The sequence below is a fragment of the Pezoporus occidentalis genome, unplaced genomic scaffold, assembly GCF_034315485.1.
Source record: "Pezoporus occidentalis ecotype Australia unplaced genomic scaffold, CSIRO_AGI_Poc_V1 ctg10, whole genome shotgun sequence".
In the NCBI taxonomy this organism is placed as follows: domain Eukaryota; kingdom Metazoa; phylum Chordata; class Aves; order Psittaciformes; family Psittacidae; genus Pezoporus; species Pezoporus occidentalis.
In genome coordinates this window covers 1750972-1765350 of record NW_026912779.1, presented here as the reverse complement: position 1 = coordinate 1765350, position 14379 = coordinate 1750972, and the positions used below count along the sequence as shown (strand labels likewise).

At 47.6% G+C, this 14379-nt stretch overlaps 1 protein-coding gene across 2 annotated transcripts in view; it reads right to left on the bottom strand.

The window, feature by feature from the left end:
- SPTBN1 (spectrin beta, non-erythrocytic 1) overlaps positions 1 to 14379 on the bottom strand; it is a 95018-nt gene that overhangs the window by 11018 nt on the left and 69621 nt on the right. For both annotated transcript variants that reach the window (XM_062609086.1, XM_062609096.1), the window contains exons 19-30: positions 12675 to 12938; positions 11790 to 12014; positions 11500 to 11589; positions 10727 to 11005; positions 9306 to 9436; positions 7812 to 8016; positions 6874 to 7248; positions 4513 to 4757; positions 3795 to 3933; positions 2655 to 2739; positions 1212 to 1408; positions 29 to 141 (exon numbers count right to left, since the gene is read on the bottom strand). In XM_062609086.1, the coding sequence (XP_062465070.1) occupies positions 29 to 141; positions 1212 to 1408; positions 2655 to 2739; positions 3795 to 3933; positions 4513 to 4757; positions 6874 to 7248; positions 7812 to 8016; positions 9306 to 9436; positions 10727 to 11005; positions 11500 to 11589; positions 11790 to 12014; positions 12675 to 12938 (2348 nt within the window). The remainder of the gene's footprint in view (positions 1 to 28; positions 142 to 1211; positions 1409 to 2654; positions 2740 to 3794; positions 3934 to 4512; positions 4758 to 6873; positions 7249 to 7811; positions 8017 to 9305; positions 9437 to 10726; positions 11006 to 11499; positions 11590 to 11789; positions 12015 to 12674; positions 12939 to 14379) is intronic.

Here is a 14379-nt window from a genome sequence, read left to right as displayed (position 1 = left end):
CAGTTCAGCTTCCCACATCCCAGCTTACCATTGCTGCTGGGAGTCTGCATCCTCGGCAACCTTTGGGCTGGGCTCTGGAGTGGGAGGCTGTCTCTTCCTCTCCTCTTCCTCCTGTTGTCGACGTACTTCCAGCAGTTCCAACTGAGAAATGAAATGTTTTGGTGCATTTAAAAGCTCTGCTCATTTTTCAGGGGCATTTCTAGGAACTAAAAATAACTCCACATTTTTCTGAAACATGAATGAAATTCAAGTTACATGGAATCAAATTTGAAGGCATCAGTCTTGCACAGTATTAACCATGTGAAGTTTGTTGCACTGAATTTGTCAGTAAAGGCCCACAGTATCAGAGCCTTTAACGTCAAGTGGAGTGCCTGGGCAGCAGCTCACCACTGTCTGTGTGTGGTTCCTTTCTCATTCATTTTATCAGAACCCAGACAAACAAGAAAGCAGCCCAAGCTATCAAAACACTGAGAAGTGACATCCTCTTGTGTGCCTCCCATGCACACAAACAATCCAAATCTCAGAAATCAACCACCTAAATAAAACCAGCCTGGTTCTGAAGACGCTGAGCAACTCCAGCCCATTCTATCTGCAGCTGTGATGCTCAGTATGTGTGAGAAATCAAATCACTTCAATTCTGGTGTCTAAAGTAGAATTCTTCTCCAAAGATGGCAACATGCTCTCCAGGCATTAATCACTGACACTGCAGCTGCGCTCTGGGTGCTTGGGGCTTTTTCACTTCTTATGTCTTCCCAGGGGACAATGCAGCCTTGTACTGGGGCAGTCAAAACACAACAAGCATTGCTGTCAACCCCCATCCCCATCACTGTCTCCTCACACTGTCAACCTTAACCAAAAGTCATGCTGAGTGTTTGTATCTGAGTCTTCTTCACACAGAATCCCCCTTCCTTTTTATACCAGCACAACCTGCATGGCAGGAGGCTGGAGCAAAATGCTTCTGGTTCAGCACTCCTGGGTTCAAGACAGCTTTTACTGACTACTGAGGTCATTTATCATTAAGCGTTTCCCTTTCAGGTTGCTGAGTTTAAATTAACCAGAGAGGGTTTTAGTATTGTGGGGAACATGAACCTTAGCCTGAGGTTGATCAATGAACTGAGATTAGGCTGGTGATGCCAGGAGTTATTCCAACCAACCACCTGGCACCAACCCAAAGGGGAATGGCCACGGCAGTTCCTCTGCCCCTCACGCACCGTGGTCAGTCGCTCCAGTGCTGCAAACCTCTCATCCCAGGTAGCTGCGGACTTCTCGAAGGCTTCATGCCGCTTGATCAGTTTTTCCACCTCATCAACACTCTGGCCTATCTCCCGACTAGAGAGGTAGGGCTCCTGCCCCAGCAGCCAGGCCTCAGCCACGCTTGCGTCTCTGGAGAACTGGTGTACCTCCAAAACTGAGCAAAGAGAGACGGGAATCAGCGCCATTCATGCCACAAACTGCACGGAAAGTCATGAGGCATCTTCTGCATGTACTTAAACACAGCTCAGGGGAAAAGCCAATGTACTTGGACAAGTATTGTCCTTAACCAAGCTCTCACTTTAAAGGCAGAAATTTATGCTGTTGGCTTTGCTTTGAGGAAAACTAATAGTGAAGTCCCACCTTCCCTTCTTCTACAGACTATATTGCAGGGGGGTTGGACCAGACGACCTTTGAAGGCCCTTTCCAACCCAAACTATTCTATGATGCTATGACTTTGCAAGCTTAGTGTTTCCTTTTTGTTCTAATCTGCTGTAGTCTACTAACTTCAGAGTACAAAATCTGTTCTCTGCTGATTCTCTTCCCCACTGCCCTGTCTACAGAAGAGCTGCAGCAGACTACAGCAGACTGCAGGCTGTAGTTCCCTTTAGCAAGTGGTATTTCTGGACTTGATGCTTGACTACAGCGTTACAGTTCCAGGTTTCCTTCCTTTTCTGTCTTCACACCTGAAAAATACACTTCCACTGCTTTTGTGAACAGGATGAAGCACCTTTGATGAAGAATATGGTAAAACCACCCAACCTGAGGGACAACTGCCCATGTTACTGCATTTCCTAAAGCCTCCTGAGGCTCCGAAGCAGCCCAGAACCCCAAAAAATGACTACACATCACTGTATGTTTTGAGATACTGTACAACTGCCTTCTGCAAAGGCTCCGGTCTGTACATCGGATGGGGATCATCTTGTTAAGAGCATCAGAACTGGGCTGCTGTTGCTGGTGTGAAGCCTGCAAAACCCTGCAGTGTTTCAAAGCACACCTTCCGTCAGTGAAGTGCTCACCAACATTCTAAGCTCTTGGATAACGCAGGTAACATGTTATATGCATAAGGCAGCAGGGCTTTACTTCTCCCTGTTTTTCAGTAGTGCCTCCTTTGCAGAAACCCAGTCGGAATGTGACACCTGCAAAATACAGCGGATCTATTTCACCTCGCTCCAAATTTGATCATACAGAGCAAGACCTGTGCTGCAGGTTTCTCGGTTTCAAATTCTCCTCTATTTTACAATCCCCGGGTGTGAATCTTGCTGTCACCACAGTGCAAACACACCTTCCAGCACTGTTATTAGAAAAACAAGGGCCTGCAGGTGTTTTCCACACTCAAGAAGACATAGGGAAGCGAGAGTAAGACATGGCCCTGCCCAAAAGAAACACAAGCACATCCTTACTCAGTCTCAGCCACTCCCATCTGTCTTCCCATTTGTCGATCATTTCTTTTCTCTTCTCTGTCAGCTGCAGCAGCTTTTCCTTGATCTGGATGGAGAGGAGAGAGCAGGACCATTACCCAAGCACAGGCTCACCCACCACACCGTGAAAGCCCTTACCACCGGCACAAGGCAAAACACATTGTGCTGGATTGTCAGGAAGTGACTTAACCATGCAGACAACAGCTGCTTTTCTCCTCTAAGTATAAATAAATATGGCATTTGCATTGAAATACCACATTTGCATAAGCATCCGGTGTCTGTTCAAGCCCACAGCGCTAGGAGTAGTTGATAAAAGAAAGTGTAACAGGCAAACAAATCTAAATGGTGCAATTACATCTTGTATCTCTTGCTCATGTTCTAGCAGGGAGTGCAAGATGTGCTTGCTCAGGGATGCTACAGGAAGCCTGCAGGTACTGGTGCTAACAGCACACTGACACGCAGCAAACACCCCTGGTTGTTCTCAGGGTGAATACTGGCTCCCAAAGCCTCCCAGTGCCTGTGCAAATGCTTCCCCAAGGATACTCCACAGGATCCTCTGTGTGTGATGCAGACACAGACAGAACCACCTCCCAGAGTGGGCAGTATCTAACAACATTTAACTTCCTCCCTCCACCAAAGGGAGGCAGGAAGAGACACAAGTCAAGCCCCTATCCTCTGGCCTAGACAAATCAGAACACAAATCAAGGCCTTTGACTCTTAATATTTCCTGGATTTACCCCCTGTGATAAGCTCTCTCCTGCTCCTTCCCCTAGGAGGCCTCTTCCAGTTCCCCTGTACAAGAAGAAGGCCTCTCCTCTTGCTCAGGGAAGTCATCTTTCCCAACACAGACATCCCAGAGCTTCCTTTATGCACAACTGAATGCAACAGCTTCCTTGCACTTCCTGGACTGAAAATGATACTTCAAATTTAGGTGCCATCCCTGCTACCCAACATGAACTCACAGAGTTAAATTACACACGAATTTCACAATAGCAAATAAGTGCAACAGTCCCTGGAGTGAATTACAAACAGCTTATTCATCTGTAGGTTACACAACACCAGTTTCTCCAGCTGAACCCAGGCAGCTCACTGCAATGGTTGGGTGTTCAGCAAGCACGATACCTCCTCTGATGCATAGTGCTTCCTTGCCAGAAGAGATTTGCCGAGCTCGATGCAGGTAGTAAAGCTGTCATTCCGGGCATCGATTTCTGCTTTGATTCCCTGGTGATTGTTCATGAGGAGTTCAACAGATGAAACGTCCCTGAAATGATCAATCCAAGGCTCAGAACCGTGCAATGCAGATTGAGCAGTTGTTACACTTACAAACAACTAGCACACAACTGTTCAACAAGGATATCAATTCCTAGACTGGGTCTGCAGCTCAGGAAGCAGGATTGCTGCATGAAGACAGGCTGAGAAAGCTGGGGCTGCTCAGCCTGGAGAAGAGAAGATGCATGGAGACCTCATAGCAGCTTCCAGTGTCTGAAGGGGGTACAAGGATCCTGGAGAGGGACTCCTCATCAGGGACTGTAGTGACAGGACAAGGGGTTATGGGTTAAACCTTAAACAGGGGAAATTTGGGTTCGATATAAGAAAGAAATTCTTTACTGTGGTGAAGCCTTGGCACAGGCTACACAAGGAAGTGCCCTGGGCAGGGTTCAAGTCCAGGCTGGGGCTTGGAGCATCCTGTCCTAGTGGAAGGTGTCCCTGTCCCTGGCAGGGGTTGGAACTGGATGAGCTTTAAGGTCCCTTCCAACCCAAACCAGTCTGGGATTCTATGAAATATCCCTCAACTGACCTGCAGCCTTATCTTCTAATGGAAGAGAGATCCTCCACATACCTTGGCTTTTCCTGGGCTTCTATCTGCCGGATAACATCTTCCATCCAAAGCATGAGATCACGAACCATGCTGAAGAAGCGGAATTTGTCTCCTGTATCCACCAGCCTCACCCTCCGGCCCTCACAGGCATCCAGCAGTGCTTTCCATGCTTCCAAGACCTCATTTTCCCTCTTCTGGATGTCATCAGCTTTGTCTCCAGCATAGGCAGCCTGAAGGCGTGCAGCATCCTCCTGCAGCTGTCTCACCTGGGGTTTTTATAGGGGAGAAATGCATCAAGCCTTTGAACACCTCTATGGGGACATGTGAGCTGCTACTTCACCTTCCTGAAGTCACTGCAAATATATATATGCCTGGAAAGGTTTGTTCTATTATAAAGTCAGTGCATCCCCAGGAGAATATTTCTTAGAGGAGACTGGGGGGTCAAGGGGCCCCAAAATAGCAAAGATTTGTCACTGCCCAAACGGGTGCAAATAGAGGTCGACTGTTAAATGTCAGGGCACAGGGGACCATTTTCATCATCAGTTTTCCTTCCTCTCACACAGGTGACGATGCCACCACTCTGGAACCCCTGTATCAAACCCACTGCTCTACCTGCAGAGATGACTTGTCAAAAACGGAGATAATGCCTTCAAAGACAAGAAAATTGGGAAATCCAAAGATCTGCCTACTGTTAGAAATCTCTTTTCCTTTCAATCGCTGTCTTGGGACATCAAATGCTATTTCTTGACTGTTTCACATACTTTTCAAGACAAGAAACATTCGATTAGGTCTTATCTAATAATGTTATCTTTTCTTTTCCTTTTGAACATATTAAAGACCTTTTAGCTACAGTCACAGAGATCAGGCCATTATCGTAATGATCCATCTTGGTGCTCAAGCTGTTTCACCCAAACCCGATCCTAAGTGCTTCCACCACAGCTTTGTGCTATGATTACATATTCCTCCATTTAGGTCTTGATTATAATTACCTTTTGGAGAGGCTGGGATTGGTGTTTTGTGAATGTCTCCCATTTTATGTATAAAATCTACAGCTGCTGAAGGCAAACCACTTGGAAAATCAAATGCTGGCTATATCCCCTTTATTCTAGTGTAAACAGCTATTTAATTGCAACATAATCAGGCAGCTGGCCATAAAAGCCATCTTTTCCTACTGGGATAAATGTAGCCGGTCGTAATTCCTCCATTCCTTAAGCAACTTGTTCCCTTCCAAAATCTCATTCTGGCATCTTGAACATGGGGTTTTGGTTTAGAAATCCCCTGTGTCTGTATGAGCTGCTGCCACCTTCTATTTAACACAGTTTGGCTTCAAAAGATGCAGAATTAGATCAAGTGTGGCTGCTTTTAAGTATCTTAGCCTGGACTATGTACCTGAAATCCTTTCAGACTCTGTTGGGAGCACCATGATAAAGCAATAGTTAAGTCAGAATGCCCAGGTTCATAAGAGTCAGAAGGTCTCTATGGAGGTCTCAGACTCCCTTTGCCTCTCAGAAAGGACAGAAAAGGCTTTGGCTGGGGCTTACTTTAAACAAAACCAAACCAAACCAAAGAACCACATAAACCAAACCCCAAAACCAACCAACAAACAAATCAAAACCCCAGCCAGGCTTACACATCCCTTCTTACTTGTCCCTGCCCTCCAAGTATCCTTTGGAATAACAACTCTTCCATGGGGCAGGATAGTTGTGTCTTGCATTCACCAAGGTGAACATGAGGTGAGGAGCAGGCACATCTGAGGTGGCTTTCAGCATAGTTAATGTAACACGCAGGAAGAATGTTAAGGACAGAAGAATGTGAAACCTGTATTTCATATTACCTCTGGTATATCAAGAATTCTTTACAGATTTAGGATGTGTTCAATGTCTTCACTAAAGAGACAGTGTGTTGAGTCAAATGAATCCTTTTTCCTTCAAATAGAAGCTATTTCCCAGGCATATCAGCCATGCAGTGTTCTGATGGTTGGCAATCCAAAAAAGGCCCTCTGAGGCCACCCTCGTGCCTCTCCATCTCCTCCCTCCTAAGCACGCAGCAAGCTCAGACTGCCCGGAGCTGCTTTGCTTTTAAATCAATACAGAAGGTCTCTGCCTTTATGGTTTCCTCTTCAACCAAGGGCAGGAAATGGAATAATGTTCAACAATTACCTACAGGCTCAGACATCTGTGTGCTTATAGATTCCTATTGGGGATAAACTAGTTAACCTAATGCAATGACAGCGAAGGAGGAAGACAGACAAGGAAATGATGCAGGTGAGGTTGTTCCCCCAGAAATACACTTGGAGGAGCCATGGAGGAGCTATGAGCAAGGGCAGAACTCTGCAGCTCAGGTTCCTGTACCCGCCACCAGCACCACTGCCTGGCTACACACCTGGGTGCCGAGTGCCTGGATGTCATGCTCAAACGTTGTGTGCATTCTCTGCAGCGTTTCCACTGTGTTTTGGTCTCTACCAAGCTCTTCGGGCAGTTTCTTATGTTTGTCTTGAATACGTCCCAAGATCTCCTTGGCATCGTGGTAAAATTTGTGCAGTTCATAAGAGGCTGCTAGGATTTGTGTTCTCGTGTCAATGAGCTCCAGCAGATCTGCCCAGGCCTCATTGAGTCCGTCCTTCCACTCCGCAATGGTGGCAGCATCCGAGTGTCCGGAGTTGATGAGTTCATCTGCCATGTGGTTGACGGTGTCAACGCGCTCCTGGCCGATGTTCCCTGTGTCCCGGGCGAATTCACGGAACCGCTCCTGGAGCATCTGAAACCCAAAGGAACAGGCTCATGCGGTGCTGTGGCTACTCCCTGAGCTGAGCAAGCCAGCCAGCCACCATTTGTGTTAACTGGCTACTGTGTGCTGCACCCAGAAATGGAAGGTCAGCCTGCAGCCACGTCCAAAGAACTATGAGGTCCACGTGAACTACTGTGTGAACTACTCTCCTATGAGGAAAGGCTGAGAGGTGGGTCTGTTCAGCCTGGAGAAGAGAAGGCTCCAAGGAGACCTTATTGTGGACTGTCAGAGCTAAAAGGGGTCTGTAAGAAAGATGGGAAGAGGCTATTTAGGAGGATGAAGGGTGATGGTTGTAAACTAAAAGAGGGCATTTCAGGCTGGATGCGATCTTTACAATGAGGGTGGTGAAACACTGGCACAGGCTGCCCAGAGAGGCGGTGTGTGCCCCATCCCTGGAAACATTCCAGGCCAGGCTGGATGTGGCTCTGGGCAAACTGGTCTAGTTGAAGATGTCCCTGCTCATTGCAGGGGGTTGGACAGGGTGAGGTTTGAGGGTCCCTCCCAACCCAAACCGTTCTCTGGTTCTAACTTACCGTTACGTGCTCGTAATCCTGTCCCAGCTCGTGGGATCCTGCCACCACCTCCCTTTCAGCGATCCACTGCTCCAGGTCATCCACCTCGCGGTTCAGCTGGAACAGCCTGTGCCTCTCATCCAGCTTGCCCCGTCTCTCTTCGGCCAGATCCTTCAGGCCTGCGTACAGCTTGTCCACTTTGGACTGGCGCATGCTGATGCGCTCACTACAAGAAACCAAAGAGCATTGAGTCCTCATCATCTTTGTAAATAAAATAAAAGGAAAAACCTACATGGAATAAAAATCACTTGGGGTATTTACCCCGCAGAGCACTGCTGCGTGCACAGGTTTGACTCAGACACGCTGGATCAATCCTCTGCTGGCACAGCTGACTGGAAAACATCTCTGCCCTGCACCTATAACCAGCTTGGCTTTACAGAGTGAAGCTGGAACCGAGTTCTCCTTTTATTTGGCCACAGATCACATCTGAATCTTGTCTCAAGATCCCAGGCAGGATCTGGGCTGCTGAACCAAGCAGCATTTCATTGTCATCTCAGTTCTGCTTCAGAGCTCAAAAGCACTCATGGGCTCCTTACTCCCTAAAGCTCAGCATTCCCATTAATCACAAGTGATTTCTAGTTCTACTGGCCACATCTTTTGCCTATAGTTTATCTGAGCCATAAAGCCCAAACTGCCTTCCCTTGGCCTTGTAAAGCTGATTGTGTTAGTCCAGTACTCAGTCAGCTCAGCCAGGAAACCCGCTCCCATCAGATGTTATCATGACCACAAGAGAGTGCTTTTGAGTTAAATAACCATCTTCCACCAGAGGCAGAATTGTCTTTCCCAAGATAGTCCTCTCCTATCTTCCTGTCTGTGAAGGCAGCCTCACAGTCAAACCAGCCTTGCAGTCGGAGCCAATGGAGAATTCTGTTCACTCAGCTGCAGCTCTTAGAGCAGAACAGTTCTTCAGCTTCCTGAACTCTCCCACAGGGAAAGGCCATTTAGGAAAGTTGAGATAAATTTGCCACAACCAAGATGTTAATGTGCCCACATGTGAGATCCCAGTCTCTGATGTACTGGAATCTCAAAGACAGAAGGCAGAGCTTGGGGAGCTCTGTGCTAACACACAAGGACAAACATCTGTGACCCTTGGGCTGGACATAGAAGTTGGTTGAAAGAGTGAATATGGACCCTTGTCTCTCAGGATTGCTGCAGCTCCGTTAGGCTCAGCAGTGCTGGGCCAGGCTGTGCAAAGGGTGCAATAGATGTTTACTGAAGGTGTCTGCTACCTTCCATCAGCACCTGCACACACTGACCCTGTTCAGGACCCTGACTCTGGCCAAATCAGGGTGGCCCAATGTACGTCTCGAACTGAGCAAGGCTGAACTCCTCCTCCTCCGTACACCCTTCTGAGCAACTTACTCTTTGCTGTAGCCTTTGTGTGTCAGAACAACCCAATGAAGGGACTGAACTCGTGAAAGGGGTCATGATCCAATTTAAAATGGCCGGTGATACCTTTCTGGGTGGTTATCTGCCACCAAAGTTCTGCTGGTCTTTGAAAGCTGGTGCACGGTTTCTGCATAGTCTTCTACAGCTTGTTCCAAAATCTGGTGCTTCTTCAGCATGGACACGGCACTCTGCTCATCCTGGAATGGTGACAACAAGGACAGCTGAGCCCCACAGCCCAATGACACCACACAGCCAGGTCAGCTTGGTGTGACAGCACAAAGTGGTAGCCAGAACCAGTTACAAAGAACCGCTCCCAAGTACAGCTTGAAGACAAGCTGTTCTGACAATGGTATATTAATAGCTGAGTTCACAGCAAATGGTACCCACAGAAAGCCAAATAACAAGTGAAAGAGTGAACGCACCAACCCCTCTGGGATGCAGGGCAGAATTACATCAGCTGTGCACTGAGCATGCTGCATTTCCCCTTCTCTGAGGCTCTTTGTGTGTTTACACAACACTGGTGATTGTGCAGGGCTCGGAAAAATGGAGCAGTTTTAGGCACGTCACTTGTCAGGCTTTGCAGGGACAGCCTGGGGCCGGGAGAAGAAATCCTATGGAGCCTTTGCCAAAGGATTCTCCAGCAAAGAGCCTGGAGAAATTCCCATCAGAACTTTCTATGTGTTGTCACGATTAAGGACCAGAACCCCCAGCTCTCACTGCTAACTGGTATTGTCACTAAGCCCTTTCAGTAACATATTTTGTGCAATGAACTATTTGCATGAATGTCCTTTTTATCTTCATCATTTAGGTATAAAAGCCAAACTCCTTTTTAACTGCAGACTGAACACCAACGGGACGTGTTACGCTGACACAAAGCTGGGGTTTATTTTATCAAGGCCATGAACACAGTGCATTTACCTAAATAACAAATAAGACACCACATTCTAATGCCTCCTTGAAAAACAGGAGTTTGTGTACTCTTTGCTATGGTCTGATGCTGTCCTGATTTCAAGTCACTGGGAGTAAAGGCTGGTGGCATCAGCTGACTGACCATCAGGCCCTGTTTCACAGACTGGTGACTGCTGTTCCCAGTGATTCAAAACTAACACATAACTTGCTCTAACTGGGCTGTACTGGGAATTCTGATCTCACAGCACAGGAAGGCATGTGGTTGCCATAGAATCACAGAATGGTGTGGGTTGGAAAGGACCTTAAGTTCATCCAGTTCCAACCCCCTGCCATGCACAGGGACAGCACATACCTCCATGGTCTCAGTGTGAGGATGCTTCCCTGACTCAGCACAGCAAGGCCTATCCTCCTCACTACCAGAGACGTCATAACAGATACAAGAGATGACCAGTTGAGCTTTCAGAAGGGAATTAAATCTGTTTATGTTCCATCACATTAGTGACGGATTCAATTATGTCACCTCCACCCCTCTAGCTAAGCAATTAAACCCAAACTAGTGTTGCTGGGGAGCTGCTCACCTTGGCTTTCTCTTCTGACATCATGTAGAGCTCCTGCTCACTCATCCAGGCCTCAGCCTCGGCAGCATCGAAGTAATACTGCTGTGCTCTGTGAGACTCCTCCAGGCGCTTGTGGCGCTTCTCTGTCTCCTCGATGAGGAGGTTCCAGAGCTGCTTCAGGTCTGCAAGTCTCTGCTGGATCACCTCAGCATTAGGGCTGCTCTCTGTGATGATGTTCTGACTCCTCTCAAAGATGTCGTCAATGCGAGGCTGATGTCCCTGGATTTCTTTCTGAAGGGTCTATAAGGGGAGGAAAGCAGGTGGATGAGACACTGCACCAAGCTAAAAGGAAGCAACAGTCAGGGGTCTTAACTCCAGAGGGGCAGCAAAACATGTACCATCAGCTCCTGGGGAGAAACTGGGGTCCTCCCTGAACACAGAGTGACAGAACGGTTTGGGTTGGAAAGGATCAACCAGTTGCAACCCCCTGTCATGGGCACGGACACCTTCCACTAGAGCAGGTTGCTCCAAGCCCTGTCCAACCTGGCCTTGAGCACTGCCAGGGATGGGGCACTTACAGCTTTCTTGATCAGCCTATTGATTCCAGTGTCTCACCACCCTCATAGTGAAGAGTTTCTTCCTTATATCTACCCTAAAAACAAGCCACCACCCGCTCATCACCCCACAGCCCACCACTGCTGAAGCACCCACTATTTACCCCAAGCCTTTCCTTCCTGAGCTAGTCAGCTCTAAGGAGAAGTAAGAGGTACGGAGCTCTAACAGCACCTACTTACCTGATTTTTCTTTATGAGTAGCTGCACGGTCTGGAGGTTGTGTCCATGATCTGTTGATGTAGCTATGGGCATCCTCTCTCCAACCCACAACTGAAAGGAAGAGAAGAAGAACACATGTTATTGCAAGTGACCCCAGATGCAATCAGGGCAGCAGAGAGAGGCTGGTGCAAAAAGCAGCGTTACTCAAACACACCACGAAACGCAGGATCAAAAGGTTTCTCCTGTGAGAGCTCTGAGCAGGCTCTGACATTTTCCTGTTGTCTGGGGAACTGGATCTCTTTCATACTCACAATTTCATCTTCCACATCCCGGTTGAACTGGTGGATCTCTTTGGAGGCCAGCAGGTTTGCCTTCCTTTCATTCAGAGGCTCCAGCAACTCCAAAAACTTCTTCTCTACAGTAAGGCGCTTGCCATCCACTTCATCTGTGCTCTTCCCTTCTTGACTCAATGCCCTTGCCTGGCTTTGCAGCTCCTCAATCTCCTTCTTACGAACATCCATTTGATTTTCTAGCATCTAAACAGAAACACAGCACAAAGGTCCTGAAAACTGGGGTAAAAGCAGTTGATATGACAAGGATACGTCAATAGCTCCATAAGGAGGAACAGAAGCTTCTTATTAAGGGTTTACCACATTAATCAATACTGCAGCATTCCTCCAGCAAGGAACATGGATTAAATATGGATTCACAACTGTGGGCAGCTGCTGACAGCCCTCAGTTATCCCTGCTTGTGCAAATGGTGGATTTGGCCAACGATGGAGCTGAATCTCTTCTGTTGGTCCTTCACAGGTCACCCTCAACAACTCTGGAGCACAGCTGATTGCACCCAACAGCTTCAACGCTCCCTGCTGTCCTCACTACTCCTTGCTGCCTTCACAGCAGGGAACAGGGATTGAGAGCTTTGGCCAAGTTTGAATCACAGAGAGGGAATGACCTCTAGAGGACTACAGCAGGAGACAGAACAGAGATATTAATGCGGGTAAAGGGCAGTATAAGGTAGAGATTGTACCAAGAAATATATGTCTGATTTGCTTCTGGTTCTTCTTAAAGACACATGAAACAACAGGGAGAAAGAAAAGCAAATAAATTCTTTTATGAATGGAAAGGATCCCGGATCTGCTCCTTTGAGCACAGGTATCTGCTGCTGCCCACTCTGCAACCTGCGCTCCATTTACCTGCTGCTTCTTCAACAGGATGTTGACGCTGGTGAGATCCTTTCCGTAGTCATCCGACTGAATCTGGCTCTCCAAACCATTCAGCCACTTGTCCAGATCAGCACAGCTCTGGGTGAAAAGCTCCGCCTTGTTCGCATCGAAGAGACGCTGCGCCTTGGTCTGGGTAGTGGATTCGAGCTCTTCCCACATCTGATGGAGACCTGTGAGCTTTTCTTTCACCACGGCTTCAGTCTCTGGTTTCTCTGCAATGAGCTGCATTCCCTCCTGCAGAACAAAGAGCAACAAAATGGAACCTCCTCTGGAGCACTCACAGACCGTTAGCTGAATTACTCTGATTAGAAAGCACTCAGGAGCCCTCATCTGCTGGCAGCATCAACGGCTCATTTTCTATCTTCAATTACCCAGTGACTCCTTCCAGAACGTCAGCTCCCAGGCCTGGCTGTTGCCAGGAAGAGGTCAAGCTCCTGGGGACACTGCTCAGAAGGCAGTGGGATGCCCCATGTGCGTGTGTGACAGCAGAGGGGGGACCCGCAGCTTGAACAACTGCTGTGGGGCATCTCACCAGGAGGGTGACAAAGACCCAGTGTAACACTGGGAGAGGGAGCTTACGGTACCCAAATGGAGCAGTGAGACTGAGGAGGGTTATGTCAATGAGTTACAGCAATCACCATGGGTCTAAACTACTATCAGAGAGGAACTATCTTCCTTGGAAGGAAGGAGGGACCCTGTCCCTAGCACCAGCAGAGTGCTTGGACTTAAGACGTCTTTTTGCCTTTACAAAGATTATATCCATTTGGGGAATATTTTCTTTAACTGTACTTCTACCTCTGCTCCTGGGTGATGCTGACAAGGGACAAACCTTGTCAGATATGAACCCTACCACATTTAATAGCTGTGACCTCTGGCAACATTAATAAAGTGATTGTCAGCTGTGGCTCCATCCACAGCTTTGGTACTTTGCTGCAACCTGATTTTTCAGCAGCAAAGGGTGAGGATGTATTAGCATCACTAAAAAAGTACTTCCAGAGCAGCCTTTTAATTACACCATTAAAGGGTATTGCTATTTGCAGATCACAGAAAAGCCTCTAATGGGATACAGAGTGCCAAAGTGGGAGAGGAAATGAGCAATTAAGTTAACTTACACTGAACAGAAACCCACTGTGAGAGCTAAAGATGAGACCTCCTCAGTGTTCCAGAGCTGCACATGAGAAATGGGGGGGGGGAAGTACAGCTCATCACAGCACATTAAAGCCTTCAAAGTAACCTGATACAGAGCTGTGAATGTTAATTAATCACAAAGCTGGCTGTGCTTTACTTCATGCACTAATTCTGCATGGGGAAGGGAGCCTGATTGCAGTCCTGACTGAATGAGAGCCAGCGCGGCAGCATGGGAGCCTGAATTCACTTATTCACCCCCATCCAGTTCTTTCCCAGGAAGTACTTCTACTTCATCAGCTCAGATCACAACATTTGTCCCTCTTCTGCTCTTTGGGTATGAAAACTAGGTCATGCCATCCTCCGAAGAGACAAGAAGGACTAGACAACATGAAACTGGCAGCTTAGCCAATGGTTATTATATGAGAATGCCTTGGATAAAAGCCATTTAACATCAGTGAGGAATGAAATGGGGTAGATGGAGACACAATGTGATAGGTGTTTATCCTACAGTAATGAAATCTCCTTTGGCCTTAGCTGGAGAGAGGAT